At 42.4% G+C, this 26,655-nt stretch overlaps 2 protein-coding genes across 4 annotated transcripts in view; both read left to right on the top strand.

The window, feature by feature from the left end:
• arb2a (ARB2 cotranscriptional regulator A) overlaps positions 1-26,655 on the top strand; it is a 146,871-nt gene that overhangs the window by 55,294 nt on the left and 64,922 nt on the right. For all 3 annotated transcript variants that reach the window (XM_083979524.1, XM_083979525.1, XM_083979526.1), the window contains exons 7-8: positions 2,403-2,621; positions 14,577-14,696. In XM_083979524.1, coding sequence (XP_083835650.1) covers positions 2,403-2,621; positions 14,577-14,696 — 339 coding nt within the window. The remainder of the gene's footprint in view (positions 1-2,402; positions 2,622-14,576; positions 14,697-26,655) is intronic.
• Positions 19,883-26,655, top strand: part of rhobtb4 (Rho related BTB domain containing 4) — a 539,043-nt gene continuing 532,270 nt past the window's right edge. The window contains exon 1 of the mRNA XM_083979521.1: positions 19,883-19,899. The gene's annotated coding sequence lies outside the window, so the exon portion shown is untranslated. The remainder of the gene's footprint in view (positions 19,900-26,655) is intronic.

Raw genomic sequence — 26,655 nt, 5'->3', positions numbered from 1 at the left:
GTCTCTCCTTTCTGTATTTTACTCTTCTCTCTCTCTCTTTCTCTCTCTCCTTCTACCATTCTTTTCCTTCTTTTCTGAATGTGCACAATTCTGTATGAACTTTTGTGTTTGAAGGCTGGGTTAAGTCTCATTCATTACCATTCCTTAACTTCACTTTTTCTGCTGTGTGTACACACACATGCACACATAAACAAATAAAAATCCATCATCCACCTGTAGTTTGTATAGTATACCATAAGACAGATTTTGAGACATATATGGACACATATGAACATTTTGTTTTTAATGTTATCTCAATTAGACTTAGTCTTTAGAATGAGTCTTCCTTTTCCTTGAAATTAAATATAAAACTTCATGTCCTCATCATGAAAATTCCATTATGTAGCAACAGGGGTTTTACATCTGAAATTAGATACAATTATTGGATTTTCCTGGCATTTAAATGCTGATATGATTGTGAATATATTTCTAAAACACATACTACATTTGCTTATTTCCAAGTTTCTTCTCACTAAAAAAATATTTTCTTACAGTAATTGTCCTTACATCAATAATGCATTTTACATCACAAATATGTCCGGTGAGGGAAGTAAAGCCTCGTCTGAATTTGAAAAGCAGTGAGAATCAGACTAATTTTATAAGATGAACAAGTGAGAAAGTGTCATTTTGCTCTTGTCAACACACGGCAGGTGCTAAGGGAAGGGGTGTGTGGCAGGTTTGATGTCGATGGGCACAGGAAGGACGCACACACTCATGCTGCGTCAACGAAAGACAAGCACATTTTGTTAACACTTATTAAGGAAGAGAAGACGCGCTGCCTGGAGAAGACATTGTGTGTGTGTGTGTGTGTGTGTGTGTGTGTGTGTGTGTGTGTGTGTGTGTGTGTGTGTTTGTGTGTGTGTGTGTGTGTGAAAGGGCGATTTGTAGTGGAAGCTGAGCGACAGAGCCTCTCTCAACTCGCTCTCACATCTCCTAAAGGTCTTTTTGTCATTCTCCGTGTGTCTGGATGTGTGTGTTTGCAAAGGCATATGCCCATAAGTTCTGGTGTTTGTGTGTAAAAAGCACAACTTAAGTGAAACAGGAATCCCTCCATTTCCTGCTTTAGTTTCAGAGTGCTTGGGATAATAAACACAGTTAATTAAAATGTCTTCAAAGTTGAAGAAGTCACAAAAGGCTACAAAAAAAAAGCTTCCTTCTCTCCACAATACATTTCCCTGCTGTCTCTTATTATAACCTCTCCAGTTTCGGTTCTGCTACATTTCTCCTCTTTTTAATTCTTTTGAACTTTTTTTTTAAATTTTGGAATCTTGAATTATTATTATTAATATTAATTCAAATTTTGTTAAATTTAAAAACTTTCCCATTTTTTTTAGTTTAGTTTCTTTAGTGCTGTCTGTAGAAGTTTAAAACCACATACACACAAGCACATGCACACAGATATGTATGCTGCTGAAGCAAACTCTTTTGTCGAGTGATAGCAGGATCGATTGGGTTTGATATTAAGTGACACATGGCCTTTGGAGTCACTAAATGCTACTCACTGACTGAAACCACCGTTGCTGAATTCCAGTTCCCTAGTTGCCTCTCGGGCTTGTCCCCGGAGTGACACTGTCCTCTGTCTCTTTCTCTGCCATTTCTTTCAGTCTGGATTTGCATCTTTTCCACAGTCATCTCACAATCTGCCTTTTAAGCATTGTTTCAGTGTTATTTGTTCATATAAATCCGTTTCAGGATTTCACCATGAGCAACAACCAAACCAAGAATGAGCAGGTCAAGTTTTACCCTAGAGGGTTTGACAAAGTTAATATTGGCTTTCTCTCTGAGTAAAAAATATCAGAGCGACAAACTAAAAAAACAACAAAAATGATTCTGTCAGACAGTTCAATAAAGTTTACACAGCTGTTTTCAAAGAGAACCAAGAAGGAATTAAGGAAAAAATAGACAGTCACCCTCGGTGTAATTGTGTCTGTGTGTCTCTCTCTCATACACACACACACACACACACACACACACACACACACACACACACACACACACACACACACACACACACACACACACACACAACACACGAATGCTTATCTGCCATAATCTCTCCATTTATCTTATTCCAATACTATTGATATAAAGTCTTCTACCATGACTTTTTATCGCTTTCTTTTGATTTTCTTTTTCTGAGACACTGGTTAATTCCAAATTTGTTTTTTATTGGAAACCATGTGTTATGATAAAGATCTTTACAAAGTCAGTGTGTTATCATATACTACGTAGATCTAGATAATTATAGGGAAACTAATAAATGTATCAAGTATTGTTGATGCTTAACCCTTATTAAGAACAGAATCTCATGATGCCACGGCTCTCATACACTTACACGTTCTTATGTTTCATATGTGTTTCAGGAGGGCTATGGTGTGATGGTGCTGAACCCCAACGAGAACTACCTGGAGGTGGAGATGCTAGCCAAGTCTTCTCCCCTGCCTTCTCCTACCGAACCCTCGGACGAGCCTGCTGAAAAGAGGGAACGGAAAGATGATAAAGAGGGCAAAAAGAAAAGAGAGTTTTATGAGAAGTACCGTAACCCACAGAAGGAGACAGAGACCGAACGGATCCCCATACGGGTAAGTCGGAGAGGGAGGGAAGGACAAAGGGATGGAGAGAGGGAGGAGAGACAGAAAAGGAAGGCAGGAGAGCTCGGGTGGGGGGACCGAACGAAAGATGTTCATCAAAAACAGACATGATGGGGGAGGCGGACGGAGTGACAGTTTAGGGTCATGGAGGGAGGTAGGAGAAGACACTTGGGTGAGAAAATGGGGGTGGGGGGGGGGGGGGGGGGGGGGGGGGGCAAGTTTGGAAGAGACAAAAGAGGCGAGAAGGTGTGGGGAGGAGGATGGGAGGTGCTTAGCTGAGCCTGAGGAAGCAAGGGAAGGAAATGTTAGGTAACAAGGGATGAAGGGAGGATGGGAAGCAGAGGGAGAAAGAGAGGCTCTTGTGTGGTCAGCCTGTGTGTGAAGAGGTTGGCCGAGCTCCAGTCGCCTCTCAGTGAGCAAGTGTTAACCACATGGCTACCTCACTCTCTCTCCCTCTTCCTCTGCCTCGTTCCCTCGCTCTCTTTTTCTCTCTCAGATGGTGGGCTGGTCAGTGCAGCTCTGGCCCTTTACTCCTGTTGACCGCTGGGATTATTATCTCCCTAACACACACTCTGCAAACACACTGCTACATTCTTATCATGCTACACTGACTGTACACCCCCTAATCATATACTCACACATATACCCAAGCGCACGCACGCACGCACACACGCACGCGCACACACACACACAAGCACACAGATCGAGGCTCCTTGGCCAGTTTACACTTGTGGTCAAATATAGGAAGTGACCCTTTACATAAATCTAGTTTCATTGTGAAAATAAATAGGGCCAAGGTGATGCCAAAGTGATGAGAAATAAAAACAATGTTTTCCTCCTTATAAATGTATCTTCCGTCTCCCCTGCCAACAAAATTTATAATTGAGTCAAGAGGGTCCAGCCAATTTTTTTCTTAAAAGCTCTCATTCAGTAAGACTTTAAACATTATGGGTACAATGAGCCAGACTTTTCCCCATCGCAGCATTTCACAGAAAAGTGTCCTAATCGATTAAGTGTGTTTTACTTTGGTTGATGGCAGTAACGTCAGAGTAATGCTTGTACGTGACTGCGTGTGGGTGGGTGTTTGCGCATCTGTGTGCGAGTCCATGTGCGTGCATGCGTGTGTGTGTCTGTGTGTGTGTGTGTGTCTGTGTGTGTGTGTGTGTGTGTGTGTGTGTGAAATCCATCAGTCTCTGATGTCTGACAAGAGTTAGGGCTGCTGTGGGACTAGCAGGCGGTGTGTGAGCTGTCAACACAAGCTTTTTTTTCTCAACCCCCCTGGCAGTACCTTTACACACACTCTAATAAGGGATAATTAGCTGCAGTGCTATCTTACTCTATCACACTTCTTTACATATGTGCAGTTTCCCCATCATTCAGCTGATGAACTTGCTTTACACTATCTGACACGAAGGTCTGATGGTAAACAATCCATCATGTCATTCGCAGTAAGGTAGACAACTCGATATTCTTATTTTAAGTAATGTATTTAATAATCTGAGAGCTAATGCGTATTGGATGTCAGTTTGTGTGTGTGACTTGGGTCACACGTGGGTGGTTGTTATAATTTCTATGTACAGCTTGTTTAGATTATGATGATTAGTGCTTATATTAATAACTTGTTTTGTTTTGAGGATGCAACTTAAATGATTCTCATATGTTTTTATTCTCTATATTTACAAGCACCAAGCACTTTATTAGGAACAACTGTATACTCATGCACTCATCTACTGTAAGCAGCCAATCATGTAATAGCAGTGTAATAATAAGTCAAAGCAGATACAGGTCAGCAGCTTCAGCTAACGGTCACATCAAAGGTCAGAACAGGGAAAATGTGACCACGGTCACTTTCACCATGGCATTATTGTTGGTGCCAGAGGAGCTTGACTGAGTATTTCTGAAAGTGCTGAGCTCCTGAGATTTTCATACAAAACAGTCTCTGGAGCTTTTACTAAGAATGGTGCAAGAAGAAGCATCCGGTGAGCAGCAGTTCTGTGGATAGAAACACCAAGTTGATGAGAGAGAGCTCAGAGGTTAATGGTCAGACTGGTTAGAGCTGCCAGAAAAGCTACAGTAACTCAGATAATCACTCTTTGGATCTGTGGGGAGCAGAAAAGCTTCTCAGAATGTCACAGTGTATCTTAGTGTTGTTGCTGACCATGTGCATCCCTTTATTGCCACAATTTACCATCGACTAATGGCTAATCTCAGAATCATAATGCACTATGTCACTAAGCAAAAGTCATCTCAAAGTGGTTCCATGAGCATGAGGATGAGTTCAGTGTGGTTCATTGGCCTTCTCAGTCACCTGATATCAATCCAGGAGAATGCTTTTGGGATATGGGAGATCGGTGGAACGACTGTGCTGCAGACAAATTTTCAAGAGTTATGTGATGCAATTATTTCAACATGGAGTTAAATCTTAAAGCACTGAGTCCAATATTTTGTAAATCCATGCCATTAAGAACTCAGACTGTTTTAGAGCAAAGGGAAGCCCCGCCCCACCCAGTATTAGTGTGTTGCTGTTAGTGAGTGCATGTCTATATATTTTCTTCTCTCCGCCTCCTCTTGCCTTATTTTTTTTTTTTACCATTCAGTAACGATAGCAATTTGAGATTGTTAATACTGTCCTAATCAATATTACTCCATCCTATGAGAAAGTGTGCTCTTTCATTGACAACTTAATATTGGGCTCTGTTTCCTTTGCCTGCATAAACCATGCTGGAGGAGGTCAGATGTGTGGTATGTCATTTTAAGACTTTCAGAAATACTTTGCACTTAAGCAGTTTTGCCTTTACACAGTTCTGTGAGATGGATGTCAGGACAGTCAACGTAATGAGCTCACTGCCACACATTTATTTATTTTGAATATACTAAAAGCTAGCACATTGATAATTGATTTTGCAATCCATACCAGTGCAGTATTCTGTCCTGGCATTTAAAAAATGGATACAAAATTGTTCTCTCTGGCAATTTTTTTCAAACCAGCAGTCAAATACACAATTATTGTCATTAACCAGAAAAACAGCGGTCATGTAAGGTTTAGATTTTCCAGCCAAATACACTTGTCCCTAGATGCAGGGATTTCAAGACTCAGGATAAAGATTAATGAGTGAGCAGACTGACTCTGTGTTGTGCTCCTTGAATTTTGACCTTTGACCCAGAAGTCAGCAGGATGTTAGTGTGTATGACCTCGCTTCTATCGTCCACACCTCCTCCTGCACTGCCTTTACTCTGCACATTTCTGCTTCTGTCCAGCCCAAAGTAAGCTATCACACGCGCACACAGACATTCACACATGCACGGAAACACATATGCAGATATGCGAAGGCGCACACATACTGACAGACAAAAGAGTAAAGGAGGTGGAAAAAGGACTAAGGTTTTGACATTGGTGTGTGTGTGCGTTAGTGTGCGTGCGTGCCTTTCTCCTTCACCTCTGTTAGTCGGGGTGGGTGGTGGATCAAATCAAACCTCTTTAGCAGGGCTGTTTTCATCTTTTTTAACAGCACCCACCCAAGACACGCGCACGCACACACAAACCTTTTTATTCACTACACCTCTCACTCTAACTCCCGCTGAGCTGCCAGACCACCTGCACACAGCCATTCAGAAACACACTGAAGTATACCCCCACTCTTTGTATTATAACGACATCCAACATTGCACAAAAAACACTATAAGCTTGAATTAACACCTATCTTGCTCTGTATCTATAACTATGCCCCACACAATATTATATTGTACATGTTCTATTGCACCGCATTGACTCACAAAGACACACACATAACCCACCCAGCCCACTGATAGAGTTGAGTCGATTAATATGCTTCCTTACACACATTAATAAGCTCTTAACTGCTTTTAGGATTCTTACTTTTTAGCCCTGGGTTCATAGTGTTCAACCTCTCAACCTTATCTAATCCCTCTCCTCTCTTCTCTTCTCCTCCAGATCACACACCACTGGGCCATTTTTAAGGGGGATGTTGGTTGAGGGGGGCAAGAGAAAGAGAGAACAGAGGGAGGGATGGAGGGATAGAAAGTCTGATCGGAGGGATGCTGATCAGGATAGTGGAAGGGTTGGGGGGGGGGGGGGGGGGGGGGGGTTGCTTTCTTAGCACTTTGCCATATAGAAGTTTGGGAGTTCACTTTACTCTGAATTTTAGCAGTAATCCAGTTAGCTATTTTCTGTCAGCCAAGCGGAGGAATGGCAGGAACAAAAGGCACATTCATGGGCTTAAGAAGCTTCCAAAGAGTTCACCCAAGGCTGGCTGGCTGGGATTAGGCCAGCAGGCCCTGGAAAGAAGAAGGAAAAAAAGAGCAAGGGGGACAAAAAACAGAGCTTCGCCTTTTTTTAAGCACCACTTATTATTATAAATGACTGGAATACTTTTCTCCTTTTCTCTCTTAGTTTTTTTTTTTACACTTTTCCTTTTAACATCTCACATTGTACATTTCTTAAATGTTCTGAGAGGGAGATAGACTGAGAGGCCCTCACTCCAACAGCATTTTGAAGTAGCAGATTGAGGCAGTTTCTTCTGTTCTTTTTCTTCCACTATATCCAGCTTCAGTGCAACTTCAAGAATGAGAGATCTGTATGACTGAGTGAGAGTGGAGGACGTTGAATGCTTTCACTGTGACATTTCGCTGCTTTTCGCTACAATTATTCATTTGGCATAATCAAACCACAATGGAGGAAACATTTTTGGGCTTTTCGGTGTGCTAGAATCACCACTGGAGGCATTGTTTAATTTCTAATTCCTGTTAAACAATTTTTACCCCTAACATTGGTTAAAGTTGCCTCCAGACCCTCATGTAATTGTGGAAAATAAGGCTCAGTTATTTTTTTGTTTTAATTTTGTTTTGCTAGATTTTTTCTGTTGAGTCTGTAGGACTATTACTATATATGGTCTTGGTGACGTACGAGGCAAAACAGGGGGTCTTGTGCAGTCTCACACTGATCTGACCCTCGCCGACTGCACAGAACGTGTTTCCTAAAGGAAAGAGCATCCATTATTTAGCTCCTGCCTCTCCAAGACCCATTATTCCCAGCTGCAGCTGTCCACAGGGGCCAGCTGAGATCCTTGTCCTTGTCTGTGCTCAGCAGATGATGTCCTGTATCCCCATGTTAAACCTGTTCTACAAAACGTCCTGAGGACTCACAAACGTACATGCACACTCACTTACACACACACGGAAACTTGATTAGAAACATTAAGACACAGACACACAAGCACACACAGGTAATTGTATTCGACATGGCACTACAGTGTTTCTCTATGGGACTGGGTTTCTGCTCTTTGTCACCTTCACCCCTTTGCCCCAATCTGTGGCCCACAAGCAATTATACAGACAGGGTTTATTTGACCTTTGGCCTGTGGTTGTGCCAAAAGGTAAGGCACAGCATTTCCAAGGACAGGTAGGGACTTGATTAACCTCTGAACTTGGTCAGAAGAGAGGTCAATGACCAGGGCTAGAGGGCAGCTCACCTGCTTGCAGCAGAGAATAATTGGCTAGATGCCATCTTTGTATTTTGGTGTGTGTTTTATGTGAGTGTAGGAGAGAAAAAGCTTTGACTTGTGTGCATGTGTCTTTATGAGCTTAGTTTTCATGTTTAAGGACACAGAACAAGCATACTGCACTGTACGGCGTATTTCAATTTCAGGTTTATCTCCTTGTATTTGAATTAAATAGGTGCATTTGACTTCTGAAACTTTTAAAGGGGAGTGAGTTAAATGTGCTGGTTAGCCTGTGCAAGCGTTTCTGGATATGTGCTAATGTGAAGTCCGTAACATCTGTGTGTGTACACATACCTGTATGTTTGTGTGTTTGCTCAAGGCAGAACTAGCTGGTCTCACATCCCTGCTCCCAATCTTCTAGTCAGGTCAACCATCAAACACATCCATCCTGCCCTTCCTCCCACCTCTCCACCCACTGAGCCCCCCACCCCACCCTCCTTCTCTCTCTCTCCCTCCCTCTCTCTTCTTCTCTCTGCACACAAACCCAGTGTGGATACGGGCTGACCCGAATAAAGACATACACAGACATACACACACACGTACACGAACACACTCAGAGCACCTCAGGGTCATACTGGAACAAACACAGCCTTGTCTGCCTGCCCGCTCTCCTTTGCCTTATGTCAATTAATGGCTCGCAGTAATTTCACCTGACAATCCGGGCGGCAGCGTGAGGCTAGCCGAGATGTCACAGCGATGACCTTTCTGGCCCGCAGCCGCTCTTTTCTAATAAAGAATCTCACAAACCCACAGCAACTTCCTTTGTACTTTGTTAATGAGTTATTGATTTGAAACAATGCCCTGGCAAATATTGTCAGAGCAGACTGACCCCACCAAGGTCACGCTATTTTATTGTATACAGTCTGAGCACGCTAATCTGCACGTAGGATGACATGTACGCTATAGTTTTTCTCCTTTCTCTGGCACTCTCTCTCTCTCTATCTCTCTCTCTCACCTTCTCTCCCTCCCCCCCCTTTCCCTCACTTGCTGTCTCTCTCTTAACACTGTATATCCCCTCATTGCAAAGTTGAATAACACACCTACACATACATTACTCTCTCTCTCTCTCTCTCTCTCTCTCTCTCTCTCTTTCACACACACACACACACTCCACACACACACACAAGTGCGCGTGCAGTTTCCTCCCTTTTGTTAGTCTTGCACATGTTTTTCACCTCATTCTCCCTTTTCTCTGTCTTTCTCACATCATTATATTCCCCACTCTCCATAGGTACCATACCTGCTAATTACCCACAATGCCACAGTCATTATTTTCCCATCTCTGCCGCTAATTTGCACCATACCTTCATTTCACCCACACTCTAGTAGACCCATCAGCTCCCAGACAGCTTCTCGCTAACTTCAGCTCTCTGTCTGCCTTAAAAGCCAGTAAAGGAAGAAACAAAGACGGAAGGGGAAGGAAAAAAGGGAAGGAGATGGCGAAGGAGTACACATCCCAGACATTGATTAGAATGCAATTGCAAACAGGTGTCGTTGAGGTCCACTTTTTAATTGTGTGCACAGAGACTTGTACGGAATCACGCACACACAAACACAGACTAACTCACACTAATAATCTCTTTGCTAATACCAGACTTGTAATTACGCACAGTGCTTATTTAATATTTAATCATTAGGCCAAATGAAAACAATCCTGTTCTCTGCTGATCAGGATGTATTAAAATGTATAATGACTGGAGATGGGTTTACCCAGTGTGTGGCCTGAGAGCAGGAGGGGACTGAGAGATTGAGAGAGATCCGTCGGCCAGTCATTCATGGGTTTTGTGCATGAGTGTGTATGTGTGTCTGTGTGTGAATGAGAGAGAGAGACAGAAAGCTCCTGTGTAATTTGAGTAATTTGTTTCTACCTCTTCCTTTGCAGGAAGGAACTCTGGGTTAGTATGATGAGGGTATGATAGTGTGATGAGAGTTTGTTGTTCTGTCTACTTCATCTCTCACGCTTAACACCTTGAAATGCTTATTGACATTTTTGTGAGATTGGAACCAGCACTACCCAGGCACAGGAGTCCAAACCCAATGAAGTTGTTTAGGCGTCCCGTGTCACTGTCCTGACACTTCTGGCCACCAGTGAAAGGTTTCTGAGTGTAAAAAGTATAATGGCTTTTATCCACTAGATTCCGTCCGGTCCACACTGCTCACAGTCTCCCAACTGAAAATCCCAGCTCCCTCAGAAGTTTTCTGAAGTCGTGTGTGTTTTGGATGTCTGAGGAGGAGGAGCAGAAGGGAGGGGCAGGGAGGTCTGCAGTGGTTGTTTGTCAGAGTGCGTTGATGTTGTTAGATTCATTGTTTCCTGTGTTGGTCAGACACTGGGTTTGTGTTGGCGTTGGGGCTGTTATTCTGGCTGCTCTCCTCTGCTCTCTTCTCTCTGCTTCTCATTACAGTGAATAAACACAGGGCAAGTGGACTGGACAACTTCTGAGGGAACAAGGGAGTGTGTGTGTGTGTGTATGCAAGATGCAACCCGTGTTCATGCAGCACTGGAGCGTGCCTGTTTGCATGCACGTGTGTATGTTCAAGGGTGCATGCATTTATGTGTGACACAGGAATTGACTGTGAGTTGTTATTGTGCAAGTAAAGGAAACTAAATTGAACAAATTCTTGAAACTGCACAATGAGAAGATAAACCCATTCAACAGTTGGAACCACTTAGAGACTGAAAGTGGGGAAGGCAGTCATGCACAGTGTTGCGTGGCAGGTTGCTTAGTAGTTTTAATTGTAATGCAAATTATAACATATAATCAGCAGGAACTTGCCTGAAACCACATTTTGGTTCACCAAATCACTGTGACTGCTGGGGATGTGATAAAACTCAATGTGTTTACAGACAAGTGACGGATCATAGAAAAAACATATATATTTGGGTGTTAGGCAACCACCAACCACCAGAACAGCTTTAATACACTCTGACGTTGAATCTGAAAGTCTATGAACTCTGGAGTGATGGACATCATTCTTCAAAATATAGTGGCTTGTTTGGTGTTTCGATGATGGTATTGGAGATTGCTGTCTTCGTTGGTACTTATCAGTTTAAAATCTCCCATAGATATTAAACTGGGTTGATGTCTGTCGACTATGAGAGCAATAGCCGATGGCCAACATCATCTTCATATCTAATCATTCGGTGAGCCCTGGTTTTTCCTTTCATTTATCACAGTTCTGTCTATTGAGTATATTGTCCACACACAGAATATTACCCAAAGACGAGCTCACTGTACTGACTGAGCTCTCCAATCACGAGTACGTATCACTTTAATCAAAAGCTGCGTGATGGAAGTACTTAGACAAGATTGTCCTATAGGGAGCTGCCTGCACTAGAGGTCATGATGACTGACAATAAAAGCACATTAGTCCTAGTTGCCTGCATGAAGTGTGTGTGTGTGCGGCAACATATTCATGAATTCCAACTCTGAGCTCAGAGAACCTGTCAAACTCACGGACTCATGGACCGACGTGTCTTTCTGCTAGACACACACACAGAGTATACTGTATACCCTCAACTTATGGCTCTCTCTCTTCCACTCTCCCTCTCGCTCTCTTTATCCATCCGTCCATCTCCCTCTCTCCAGCTCTCTCACCATTTTTATTTTTCTATTTGATAATAGTTAGCTGTCAGCATCTGGAGACTGTCTGGTTCTGCGACTGTCTAGGGAGCAGATTTGTACTTTATATTCTCGGCGGGGACAGTATGGATCACTATGTATGTAAACACACACAAACAGTACACACCCTCAAATGTCCCTTGACAGTCATGGCTGAAGGATGTTGGCAACAGGTGTGCAGTTGGGATACTATTCTGACAGAGCTGCCAGATGCACTCACCACACACACACACACACACACACACACACACACACACACACACACACACACACACACACACACACACACACATATACACATACACACAAACACACATGCACATGCACGCACACAAATACACACAAACAAACTGGGGGAAAACAGTGAAAAATAAATAAATAAGCCAGGATACTGTGTGAGAGCTGGTGACAGGAAGCCAGTCTCATAGGGTGGCGTGCTCCACTGCAGCTAATTAACCCCAGGAAATAATTGCTACAATATGCAAATGCTGTTTAGATAATTCACTACACTGCCATGCCAGGTAGTCAGTCACTCTGTCGCCCGACGCTGAGGTTATATGGAGGGAATGTATGTTGTGTGTGTGTGTGTTTGTGCGTGAGGTTGTGTGATAAAGTCAGGACCATGGGGGACGTCATTTGCCATCATGAAGACATCAAACTCACAGTATGTTTTTTATGATCATTACTATTTTGCATAGTCGAATAGTAAAGAAATCATTCATCTTGTCTTTGTGTAAACTGAAAAATAATACCTTGTTACTGTACTTATCAATCATCAGCTCATTTTTCCCACAGTTTGTCAATATCAGCAAATTTGGAAGTTTTGATTATGTAAATGTCGTACTCAGGCACACACATTCAGGTGCATATTGTAGCAGGTGTAATATCCTGGACAGTACCCTGTGCCTAATGTCTCTGTGTCAGACATTGTCACTAAAGGGCGGGTGGAGAGGTGGGCAACACAGGAGACGGAGGAGTATTAAGATGAACAGGTGGAATCAGAAGAGAAAAAGAAGGTAGAGGAGAGGAAAGGAGTGAGTGAAGGAGGGAGGGTGGTAGGCTAATGAAATGGGCTTCACAGAGGAAGGGTGACATACATGGCAGAGGAGAGAGGAGGGAGACTTCAAAGGACTTTGATGCTACAGCCTTTCAGACTGACAACTCTGCTTCAGCCAGCCCCTCCGTGCACACAGGAGCACACACACACACACAGACGTAGACACATGCGTATGCACATCACTGATGGCAGAAGGGCAGGGCAGAGCAGAGCAGAGCAGAGTTGCCGGCTCTTGCATCACACTTTGTGAATGGAGTTGGGTGCTGACACTACAACCCCCTCATGCTAATCTAGCAGTAAACACAAACACTCTGACAGGTTAATTTACCTCTAGACCAACACAGCAACAAAAACACACATCAGCACATCATCAAATAGTACAAGCACACACACGCTTGCACACAAACTTGTACACACAGATGTGTGCAAGTGAAAACATCTCATCACATCACAAGCTGCCTTACTTTCTTCTGAAAGTAAAGTTTTCTTTATTTATATTTTCTGTAGTGTGTATGTGTTCTACACTTTCTTCACAGTTACCACCTTCATAAGAGCGAATGTTGAAGTAATTATCTTTGTGTGATTATATACCATATCACGTTGGAAAATGAAAACATATTTATGGAAACTAACAGGATAGTCTCTTAAGACGCCTCCTCTGTCCTTTACCTCATATCACTAATTATTTGTTTTGGCGTCACATGGAAGAGTTTGACACTCAATTAACAGATGAGGTTACATTCTCTATAGGCCGTGTGTTTGTTTATTTCAAGACATTCTTTTACATATATACATCTGTATGCTAATTAAGAGAACTGTGCGTGTGTGCGCTTATGCGTGTGTGTATATATATCATGCTTGCATTCGGTATGGTGCTATCTTAAATACAGTTCAGTGCTGCGATCTAAATGTTTCTAGTCAACAATGCTCCATCTGTAGTACAACTTCTTGTGGGAATGTATTGTGGATTTCTATTGTGAACCAGACAGTTTGATAGGAAATCAAAGTCTAAAATCAATGTCACAAGTTCATTATCGGATGCCCTTTTCTCGCTTGTACTTTTACTATTGCTCCTTCCATCCCTGGATAAATGCTTACATCTCTGGTTAATTAAACATGTCTTATGGTTACATGTGTGTCCTGCACATCTGTGTGTATAACTGTGTGCATGCAGATGAGAATAAGTATATATCATAGGTATATTTATTTGTGTGTGCATGGGTGTGACACTGGCCCTAATTTGTGTGTGTTTCGTATATGCATTTGTACATCTCCTCACTGTTGTTTTTTCCTTTGACCTTCCCCTCGCGTCTTCCCATTATGCCTCTTCTGGCGTATAGATGGACCATCGATTCAGCAACAGGGTACAAATTAAGATTTAAACGTTACGTCACCCAGGCTATTGAATTTTACATTTAGGGCATTTGCAATATGCAAGACTTATTGATCTGCTGAAGTGTGGCTCTTTATAGAAATCACCTCAGGCCACCGCCACTTTTTTGTTTCTGTTTTATTCCTCAGTCTTTTTGGCTGGCCCTAGGGTGCCACTTTTAATGCTGTGGCATTAAATTTCCGAGAATTTGACATTTCTATTGATGTTTTAGTCACATTGGCTGGACAACCTAAATGTTTTTTAATTACGCAGCTTTCTTTGTCAGAGTTTGTTGACAGAGTTGAAGCTCATAAGGGTTCCCTTAGTCTTTTTGATTATGGATCTAACATTGGAATTACTTTTTTTTTTCTGTTGCAGGAAAATGGTTCCTCAGAGGAACACGTGCTCTATGTGTGGGACCACTTTGTGTCCAAAGCCGCAGCCAAGAATGTCTTCATCATGGCCCACAGCTACGGAGGGCTGTCTTTCGTTGAGCTGGTGAGTGTTTTAGTTTTCCACTTATCCTTCCTACCTCCCACTGACATAAAGACACACTGAGACACACAATACACTTCTGTCAGCACAATCACTCTCAGACATGTTCATGCTGGAAAATGTGAATATTCCATCTCTTATTCAAGTTTGCATTGCTATACCCATACATGCACGTAAACATATTAGTATGCAACAACTTACATAATATTCTCAAACTCAGACTCTCATATACACAGACATGCAGAGCAGCACCAGCACCGGTCACCTCGGGGAGACGGGCAGAGAAGTGATACTGTGTGAAACATGGTGGAACAATTAAAAATAAATAGCATTTAGTTTCTTTGAAAAAGTACTGCTTCTGTAAACAATCTGGTTCATCCTTGTCCTTGGGCACTATCCACCTCCTCTACACATCAAGAACACAAGTAAAAGAGGGGATAGTCAAGGGCTGGGTAGCTAAATCTAGGGATGGCAGTACAACAACAGTGTTACTGTTAAAGCAGTTCTGCTGCATAGCATGCAGATCTGCCCAAGCCTTAAGAGAGACAGTGGATAGGTTGAACGATGGTGGGAGGGAAGTGGATTTGAAGGAATTAATGGTGCACAGGGGAGGGTGAAAATAAAGGTTTGGCCAGCCTTTTGGCTTTATAACTGCACCCCAGAGCTACATGGGCCTACAGTGTGTCTTTTGTGGGTTATATGACGGCTTCTAAGGTTAATGCTTTTCTAGTATTTGGTTTGTTGTCATCATCACTATCACTTCTGTTAGTGTTATAATGACTAGAGTTACCTAATGATAGTGGGCAGGTAGACATTACAATCATGGCAACACATTCTTATTGGGTTGGTGTAGGATTTAGGAGTCCTGTTTGATGGTGAAGAAGTTCATGTTTGTACCCTGCCAGCCCTGCTTGCTGCTGCTTCATTTATCATCTGTTCTAATATCTATCTATCTATCTATCTATCTATCTATCTATCTATCTATCTATCTATCTATCTATCTATCTATCTATCTATCTATCTATCTATCTATCTATCTATCTATCTATCTATCTATCTATCTATCTATCTATCTATCTATCTATCTATCTATCATTTTATCATATCAAGTTGTCTGTGTTAGCATTTAAAACACAGTTAGTTCACACGACTACATGGTATATTAAGCTGTGCTAACACACTGTGCTAGTTGTGTTTGGAAGTCTCTCTGTGATCTGAGAGCTGCGTTACGTTGCCAGTCTGCTGGTTTCTTGATCTCAAGAATTTACTGCTCAGTTCATCACAATCCATATTATTTAGGACATACAGTATCTCTCCTCTCTCCTTAGTCAGGGGAGGAGGAGGGAGGCGGTACAATGAGAATACAGCTAGTGGGGGATTAAAGGTGGGCACTTGTCCCAATGGTGTTTTCAGGAATATTTTATTTTCTTTCTTTTTCTTTCACCTACTCTTTTTTTTGTTTAGTATTTTGTAATTTTAATTTGGCTGCTAAATATTCATGCAGTGTTTTGTCCGTGACAGCCTCACAATCTCCTGGGCTTTCTCACTGTGTGACGAAGACTAGCTATTCTCTCTATTTGTATCTTTCTGTCTCTCTGTGTTTCCATCAGTCAGACTGTGTGTGTGTGTGTGTGCGTAAAGGCCTCGATGAGGTTCTAACTGCTTTCTTTTATGTGATGTCCTTGTCATGTGAAAACCCTCTTAAAACACGCATATACAGTATGTGCATATATAGCAGATCCGGTATGGTGAAGATAACATCAAAACAGAGACTTGAAAGATCCTTGTGTTCACTTTAAGTGACAGGGTGTTCGAATATGGCATTGTCAGGTTTCCCTCGAGGCCATCCCAGCTTCTGTTGTCTGTCAGTGTCGAAACTCCTTCACCTCTTCCAACCTGACACGAACACAAACACAGAATGTAACACATTTATAGTTTTTATTAGCTACCCTCAATTGCCTACCTGTACCTATCAAATTCATGCACGCAGTCATTTTTGAAATCTCAATTTTTTTTCACATTACATTATGGCATTATTCGTATCAAGAATTGTATGAGGCTCTCCTTTAGGCTGTTTGGCTTTTTATCCAAATGCACTCAAACTTCTTCCCACTTGCAGACATGCTTTTTACAGGAGTACCATATAAATATACACATGGGATTTAAAGCCGCCACTGTACTGTACATTTCTTACTTGTTATTGCTGTATTTTCACACTCCCTCACACATAAGCATGCACACACTCACGCACATACAAGCACACACACATTCACACACGCGCATCTACTTAATTGAGGAGAAAGTGGTCCAGCGGGACAGGACGGGAGGTGTGTGCGCATGAGCAGGCGAGTGGAGAGTGGAGCCTTGCGGGATGAACCGTTTGACACATGAGAAGACCCAGAGAAAACAAGCTGTCTGTGGGTTAATTACTGCTCCCCTTTGCAGTTAATAAATACATTTCTGATCAAGCACATCAAAAAGGCCCGCCATTAATTTCTGCTGCTCGCTCCCCTTGCTCCGGAGCATGTTAGCCCCTGTTTGGAGTGCTCAAGTGTTTCATTGCAATTTGATTTCTTTTAAAACACTTCACAGTGTGTACTGACTAATTATAGATACATCAAAGAGTAGCTAACTGCCTTTGAATGAGAGCGCGAGAGAGAAAGAGAGGCTTGCGCTGCAGGGGGAAGGCAGCTCCCTCTTTCTTTGCTTCGCCCCCACCTTTTTCACCCTTTCCCCTCTCTACCATTCTTTAGCTATAGCAGAGCCCATCCATCCATCCCAGTTCACTGTTTTGCACTTCTGTCCCTCTCTCTGTCTCTTCCTTAGCGTCTCTAGTCTCCTCTGACATCTGTTTTCATGCTTGGCCAGCCTGTTCCTCCCAGCTCCTCCTTCTCTGTCTCTCTCAGCTGTATAGTTTTAAAGGAAGATGAGTCATGTTCCCCCAGTCGTGCTACTTTGTTTTGAACCCAGTATTCCTATATTTTCTTCAAAGTCTAAGGGCTTTAGCCCGTCGACCATCATCTTTCTGTCTTATAGGCTATATTCTTATAGGTTCCAGGTTTCTATTTGCGTTCCTTCACCTCAGGACAAAGTCTCACCTGAGAACTAACCAGAGGGAGAGGAGGGGACCAAGGGAATAGGGCCCTGCCTCCATTTCTCCCTCTGCTCAGACTGTCTTTTCATCTTTATTCATTGCCAGGAGTGAAGGAGAGTGAACATGTAAATAGTTATGGTGGTGGTGGTTTTGTTCAGGAAGGTTTTTCTAACCCGCACTAACCTTCCTGCTCACAGAATGAAAAAGGAGCAGTCTTATTGGATAGGACAGGGCAGCATTATATAAGGTCTTATGTAAGAATGCATCTGTCTCCCAGTACACAAATGTGTGGGTGCCAACCAGACAACCAGCCAGCCGCCACAACAGCCCTTCAAAAACATGATTACAGATTTTAAGTGTCCTCCGAGAACACGTCACATACATACAGTGCATGCTTGCAAGGTATCTGTCTGTACACTTTCTAGATGGTGCCATCTGTTTCAATCTATAATGAATATAGCTAGATTTCTCTCCGTCGTCCTTGGTTTCGTGTGTGTGTATGCGTGTAAGTGTATGTGTGTGTTGTGGCAAAGTGTCAGATGTGGGAAGAGATGCTTGAGGTGAGACAGATAGATATGGAGGATTTCTTCGCTCCTTGTGGACTTCATCGTTACACTGGTGTGTGGAGGATGAGAAAGATGAAACACTGCTGGGTGAATCAGTCTGAGTCAGAAAAGTTTGTTTTACATCACTCAGAGTTTAGAAAATGGTTGAATTTCCCTGCCGTTATACAGTATGGCATTCTTAGATATCCGTAGACCAAATTAGAGGACTTGTTGTGGGACAATTTCCTAAAACATTGCAGTTTTTCTTGCAATGCAATTTTTTTTCTATTAAATTTAATTTATAGATTTTTTCACATTTTCTTTACTTAATTCTTGTATGCTCTATGTCTTTTCACCACAATTTTTGCCGTCCCAAAATCTTCTCTACGCCCTGTTTCTCGTCTCCATTTTCTTCATCCCCCTAATTCCCCCTCTCTCAGACGTGGTGACCCTCAGGGCAGTGGCAGTGCCAACTGTGCCCTCTGTGCAGGACTTTGGGTCTGGCAGTGGTCTGTACCACTCCATGACTGGCATGGCAACAGCCCACTGAACACATGGTGCAGTGCGAACGCCCCTGTTTTCCATTCCTCGTCTTTTTTTTTTACAACATGCATCTGGAAAATAATATAATAACTTAATAATAATGTCATATAAAGTTAATTGTGAACTTCTGTGATTTTAAAGGAAAATGTGCTTAATTTACCCTGTTGTTGTCAAATCATTTTATCCTGTGTATTTAGCATGCAATAGAAAATGAATTAGATTTAAGCTTAAATTAAAATTATAGAAATTGTTTCTGCATCTTAGAAGTTCACAAAATGAAATAAGTTGCTGGGAGTTTTCTCTTTCATAGGATGTTAGTCGTTTCCACCCTGCTTCCAGTGTTTGTGCTTTCTTAGACTAAACAGGTCCTAGACCAATCCCTCTGCTGAAATCATACAGTGTCTTATTCTCAGACAGACAGCAAAAAAAGTTTATTTAACAAGTTTATTTTCGTAAAATGTAGCTGTATTCCTTTAAACTGTGTCAAACTAAGTTCCACATTCATATCTATCTGAAATGCTCTTCAAGGACCAGTCCAACCTTCACCTGAGTTCATCACCACACAAGCAAAAATCTCTTTAATTTGTTGACAAAATCATCCCAGCTGTGAAAATGTCTGTACACAGACTGAAAATCCCCTCATCTAATGTTGTATGCACGTCTCGGCCGCCTTCGAAACTCTGAGTGCTAGCCTGTCTATTGCTTCTGGAGGGGATGAAGAGAAGGTCTGTTTTTATCTCAAGGTTCTCCATAGCTGGCGGGCTTGCAAGCGGTGCAGGAGTAGTGCAGTTTCCTGTGTGTATGTCTGTCTGTGTGTGCTAGTGTGCGTGTGTATGTGAATGTCTGCACATATTGTGTTGGCCTATGTTTGCCCCACTGTGTGTGTGCGTGTGTGTGTGCGCACGTATGCATATGTGCACATTTGTGCGTGTCAGTGTTAGCCTGGAGAAGCCTGTATCGTCCTGAGCAGAACAGCTTGGTGGAGAGCAGCTATCAGAGCCACGTTAGGGGAGGAGAGGAGAGGGTGAGAGGCGATGATAAATGGCTGGGGCACACTAGCAGAAATTAGTGGAGCCGTATGCAAAGCTGTGGCGTTTTGTTTGATGTGAAACAAAAGGACCACCATGACAAAAGTGCCTGCCAGCCTGCACAGCAGGACAGCAGCCCTCAGGACATACACAATCACCACTGATGGTGTACGTGTATGTGCCTTTGCACGTGTGTTTGAATGCACTTGCGTGTGCATGTATGTTGTAATGCATGTATATCATGCATGGTCCTGTTTTCCAGTCCAAGCTATATTGTGTATATTATCTCTCACTGTGTTTTTCTGCTGCGCTCATAATGACAGACAGTGCCTAGCCCTTTGTACACCGTGAAAAGACATGGCTTGTTCCTCAGTACAGCTACAGCATATTTGCTCTATTAAGCAGCTGAAATATAGACGTCTAATTTCTTTGTGAATGAATAGGCATCTTAGAGAGCGGCTCTCCTCTTAACATAAGGATGTAAATTGAACTGTTTAAATGTCACGGCTAGCAAGCTGATTTGATTTGAATTGATTTGCTTGTTTCTGGAAAAAAGACCTCCCTTGCCAAACCTTAGCTGCGCTGGCTGCCACAGATAGACCAAGGTCTTTCTTTCCACCTCAACAACACATTGTAGGGCTTCTGAATTCTTCTATCTGCTGTGATTATGTACAAATGGCCTTCATTTGCCATCCATTTCAAAGCTGTAGTGCTGCATTGTGACTAGAGGCAGATGACGCAGACCAAATTACAGCGGGTTTGCTGCCTGAAAAGGATACTCACACAATAGGCTTTGTGAAGTATTCCCTTCAATACGTCGCCATTATTCTCACCTTTGTTGGTGTTTCTCTCTATGTTTCAGGAGCATCTTTGGTTTCTAGATTACATTTGTGGTGTTGGAGAGGAGTGGGGGGTTGAAAATACTTTACTCTTGTCTCTCATGTGTTATTCCATGAGTGTCAAGGGAAATTGATTTCGTGTGAACGATTCTAATTTTTTTGGTTGTTTACTGCAATTTTTTGATTGCTTTTGTTATTAATTCTGTCTTGTTTTACTGTTGTACAGTTGCAAGATAATCAGGCTGTAAGAACATAAACAGTGTCTGTTGGATTCCTTGTTTTATTTGTAATACTTTTTGGTTTTACGATTGGCCCCGCCACCGTCCGTTGTGCAAATCCTGCTTTCCTCTTTTTAGACAGGTTGTTTTATAATATCTCAGTAACCTGAGGAGAGAGGAGAGGCAGCGCGAACAATAGCTACAGTTGTCTAGAATACAAAGTGGAACACATTTATCATTGATCTGTCCTCATGCCCGTCATGTGATTTTTCTTTTTGTTGTTTTTGTAATTGTTCCCAGGATCGTACTGATTTTATTATGCATCACTAACCAACAACAACTAACTCACTACCTTATGAGTCAGGAATTGTTATCAATGAGCAAACTGGATTCCAAGAGGATTTACAGCATTGGGGATTTGTGCCCATTCAGTCTCAGTATGGGTCTCTGTAATTCTCTTACTGTTTTGCAGCAATCCCAAGCTGCCTAACTAGCAGTACCAGGGGCACTAACGTTATTATGATCAATTGGCTTTCTTCTTTTTAGAGAGTAAGTAAGTATCCAGTAAGATAGATGCTCCTGGATAGCTGTTACATCTGGGGAAAGGTGGAGTGGTCAGGAGAGACTCCCAGGGAAGTGATTCACCTTGTGTCCAGTGTTTTAACAGCCGAACTACACCCTGTACCAGGGGCACTACTGCTATAACTAGATAATGCATCTATGTTTCAGTACATTTTTCTTGTTACCAAAACTTTCTTCTTTTTTATGGACGGTCCAGGATAATTAAGACGCAAGTAACATATACTGTATATAAATGTTATCATCAAACTCTTCTATATCTACAGCCCTTGAGGCAGATATAGAGCTGTTGCTTGAGCTGTGACGCTGTAGCTGTCAATACACTTCAGGATTGCTTCCATACATTGTGGTTGGGTTTTGTATTGCTGGTTCAAGAACTCATCGTTTTCTCTTTAAAAGTAATTATTTCACAGTGTGCACATTTGTCTGTCTGTTTTATATCATTCTCTTCTTATTTAGAAAACTTCTCATCTGCACTGTTACCATGTGCCTTTTTAAGTCATGCGTTGTTTCTATCTGGCTTGTGATGTGTGTGATACAAACATTTTAGGATATAAGGGAATTAGAAAATGTCTCCTGATTGTTTATTTTAAATAGTTTGTCTCCTCCAGTCCTTAGTTGGACAATCCATGGTTTTAAATGATCAAGCACGCTTTCACCAGGTCGTCACGGTTACTCGCTCCTCTACTTCGTTCCTCAAAACGCACAGATGTTGCCATGGTGATGTAATTGAAAATCATTACATCTCAAACAAGTATTGTTGAGGTGACTATTCACAAGTCTCCTCTCACCTTTTTGTCTTCCTGTTTTTTCCACCTTAAGTGAAAAGGAAGTGAAAAATCCATCTGTCCTCAGTGCATCATTGTGCGAAGGCTCTTTTTAATTTCTCTTGTTCTGCTCCACCCACCCCGTACCCCACCTCTTCAGCAAAGGGTCTTTCTTGCCACTTTGTGATATAAGAAGCCGAGCTTGTTGAAGTTCATTTGAGTTCAGTTAAATCTTGAGGGATTCATCATTACATATTTACTGGCTGAGGCTGATCTTGCTGTAAGGTTCTACCCTCGTCCCATTGATCTAGTGCGCATGTTCACTCCCGAGGTTACGGGACGTGCTTCCATTTGCATAAGGCCCTGGGCAAGGTTCTTTCCACCATTGATTGGCCTGTCCATGAGCGCCCCGTGCCTTCTCACATTGATCACTTTGTTTTTTCCCGGAGACAGTGCTACTCAGAGTTCAGCTGCTGCTGCTCCGGCATATCAGACCTGCCGGAGGAAGAGAGAGAGGAAGGAGAAGAGAAAGAAAGAGAGAGCACCAGAGAGGGGCAAGTAGGAGTCAGAGGGTGTAGATGGAAAACTTTAGAGCCAATATCTTGATAATTTAGCACACTTTACCTTTGATTTTTGACACATGGGCTCAGAAATTAAGATCCAGTTTCACCCTGCCACCTCTGTAACCATAGTCCTTTTCCCTTTCCTCTGCCTGAGTAGGGAAATGCATATTTGTGTATAAGATGCCTTTACAGAAGTTAGCACATGCACTGTGTCTGTGTCGACCCTGGTCTGTTTGTATGAGTGCACTACATAGAAAGCTCTCCTCTACTGTTCCTCTTTCTCTTTAATCTTTTTCAACTTCCTCTTGCCTGTTTCCACTCTTTCTCCAGCACTGTTAACCTTGTTCATCTTCACTTGATCAATGAGGATGCTTTCTTGATTTCCTGAAGGATTCCCTGCTCTCTATTAGCTGCAGTTTTATGCCATTGTGATGTCGATGCTAATCAAAGATTTCCGTTTTGTTTTCACTCAAGTTTATGACAGGCACACCCTATTCATTTAATATATACAGTGGAGTCCAAAAGTCTGAAACCACTTTCCCATTCATTTGATGACCTCACTGCATTTGTGTGTTGTTATGGCACCGAGAGCAGGAAACCTTGCCTCGCAGAGGTCCATATACTCATCATGTCCTTGATTATTACTCGAAGGCTTGCGTATTTGCAATTTGATTTGTGCATGCGTGCCATTGTGTGTTTATCCAGCGTGGCGTCAGAGGTGGCGCAAGGCTCAGACTCCCATGATGCACCTCTTCTCTTTGTTCTGCTGTGTGAGAGCAGTGCGCGGCTTTGTCTGCCTCTCTCGTTCCTCTCGGCTCGTTGCCTCAGAGGCAAGGTCTCGCTCTCTTCCTTCTCCCCTACATCAGAGCTCTCTCACTCTTTCATTCACTCTTTAATGCCCATTGGGCACTGCTGTCCATTTCTTTCGCTGTTCTTACTGCTGTGTGTTGTGTTTTACCTTCCTTCTTGATTCTTTACGAAACTCTCCTTCACTCACTCATTTTTCCTTTGCCCCTCGCCCCCGTTGTCAAACCACTCAACATTACTGTTCTTTTTTTGTGACACTCGCACTCCTTTGAGCGTCTTTGGTCACACTCCTACTGTCTCCTCACTTAACATTTATCTGTAAACTTACCTCTTCTCATTTTCTCTCTTTTATCTCATGCCCTGCATATATGGTCCTCCGTCTGTTCTTTGCTCTTCTCCTTTGCTTTCGATTCACTCACTTTCTTTTTCTCTTCCCTCTCTTAACCTCAACTTCACATCGGCCTTGCTACTTCATTCTTTGCCATTTCACTCCGATCCATCACTCAAGACTGACCTCACTTCTGTCTGTCTCCTTTACACTGTTTTTTATATTTTGTCTTTCTCAACAAACATCTGTCTTAGAACACCAATTTTCTCATTGCCTCTCCTTCTCACAGTGCCTATTTAGTGCTCGTATATATATATATATAAAAAAAAATCTCAGAAGTGCTGTTTATATTTTTTGTACAAAACTGCAAAATGGTTCAAATTATTATCTGAACTTTAACCTTCAATATTATATAACATGTCAAATGAGTTATGTATGATTTTTTTTATCAACAGAAAATGTAAAGGGCTTTCAATTAAGTATCTCTATTTGTCTCCTTTTCACATTCACATTTTTTTCTTTTTCCTATTTGTCCTTTTGCTATAACTTGCCTTTCATACTTGCCAGTCTCTCACAGTCACTCTTCTTACTGTGGTTTTTCCATGCATTCACCTGCTGTGTGTGGGTGTGTCAGCTGGTTACGACCCAGGTCACCTTCACCAGAGAGGGAATACGAGCGGCTGACGTGAGGTTTGAATGTGGTTAAGATGACATGTTGACAGCTCAAATAAGTCGCTTGTCACATGTCTTTTTATTTTTTTTCTTTCCTCCCCCCTTGTTAATTCTGACATAAGAATGCATACAATATACGAGAAGAATCTTGAGGACATACAGGGTTGCAAATTGTCAGGCAGGCATCACTTGAATTTAACACATTCAATCCAGTTTGCTTTTCTGTCTCCTTTTTTCTTTCTCTGCCCTCAAGACTATGAATGGTCTCATTCTGCAGCGAATGTAGGAGGAAGAATAAGTCTTAGGAATTGAAAGGAGAGAAGGTGTCGTTTCTGAAAAGCTGCGAGGAGCAGCTAGGCGGATCCTGGTGCAAATGTCAGTGAACTCGCTGACTCTAGGGTTGAAGTTTAAACCCTCTCTCCCTCCTCTGCTTCTGTTTCTCGCTTCTTCTCTCTCCTCTTTGCTTTTTTTCCCCCTTCAAAGTCAGCATCTCCATCCACGCCCGCCTCCTTCACTCTCTGCTCTCTGTCTTTCACTGCTTTTAAAGTTCATTGAATGGGGTGTTGGTATTCTGTGGTGTTTTCGCTGTGCCTACTCCAAACTCTCCAAACACCAGGGTCACAGTTTTCTTTTAGTGTGTTTGTAAAGAATTTTTTCAGCATCAATGCATCACCTGCACAATGTGTGGTTTATTTCCTGCACATATCACCAGTGTTTTAACAAAAAACACACAATGATGGGATTGATGGCAAAGGGAAAACAGGCAACCACACAGTTTCTCAGTCTCTATATGCTCTGCACTTCAAGCTTGAAATACCCCGTACTGACTATTCAGCTGATCTATTCCCAAGTCTATAGCCTACGATACTCATGGAAAGCCTAGTTTGAATCCTTTATGGCAATTTTTTTTCCAAGGGTGTGTTTTAGTTATGTACCTGCAGTGAAACATATTTAATTTTTTAAGCCTAGAAAGCTGACAGTGAAAAGAGATGAACTGTTTTATGTGCCATTTTAAGGCTTTATGTGCTGTGAAATACGATGGGGGTTATGAAAGAGCAAAAGGAAGGTAGAGAGAGGAAGCGAGAAGGAGAGCGAGCGAGAGGCTCCTGGTGTGTGGAGCAGGCTTTGATGTCTTTGCTGGCTTGGAGCTCAATGCGGAACTCACTGAAGGGTAGGCCTTGCTTCATGGTGGGAATATGAAGCTAGATGTGCTGTCCAAGGAAAGAATAAAACATGCACACATTTGAGCAGATTTTTTTTATTTTTAATAGTACATTCATGTTTGTAAAATGTTTTCGTCCTCAAGCATGAGTGTGCATTTTACTCCAAAGGGCTTGTTTGTTGTCCCAGTGAGCTAGGTTTTCATTCCTTCCCTGTCATGTCACTCATTAGTTTGTGGTTCATGTTCAGATCAGTTACCAGGCCACACTGGGTGGCTTAGCAATTCACAGTCTCTGTGTGTGTGTGTACGTGTGTCCCTGTCTAATATATATTCTGCCTTCCTATTAGATGGCTTCACACTCGGCGATTCCTCTGGACTCCTCTGACATCAGCTTTCATGCATGGCCTGCCTGCCTTACTCCCTTTTCCTTCTCCCTCTCACTTTTTCGCTCTCTCGGCCTCAAATGGTTATGTCGGACATCTTTTAACACCCTTTTCCACCACCTACCAGCTAACATGTACTGTGTTCCTCCTTACATGCCCACTCTTTAACTTCCATCCCTTCTTTATCCCATGCTCCCTCCATCCCTCTCCTTCCTTGCCCCCAGTGTCCCGCTCCCTCCACCTTACGCACCCACCCAACCCCCACCCTTCTGCCTTCCACGTGATGGCACTTTTCCCATGAATCCAACCTCTTCACCTCTTCTCCCCCCCCACCCCCTCCACCCGCCCTTTTTTCCTTGCTCCCCTCCTGTATCTGTTTTTGTGGCTTTGCTTGGGGTGATGGTTAGTTGATTTGGTCTGATATTCTCTTTGAT

The sequence above is a fragment of the Trachurus trachurus genome (genome assembly GCF_905171665.1).
Source record: "Trachurus trachurus genome assembly, chromosome: 9".
Classification (NCBI taxonomy): Eukaryota; Metazoa; Chordata; class Actinopteri; order Carangiformes; family Carangidae; genus Trachurus; species Trachurus trachurus.
Note: the sequence above shows the minus strand (reverse complement) of the source record. Positions and strands in the feature narration are given on the sequence as shown.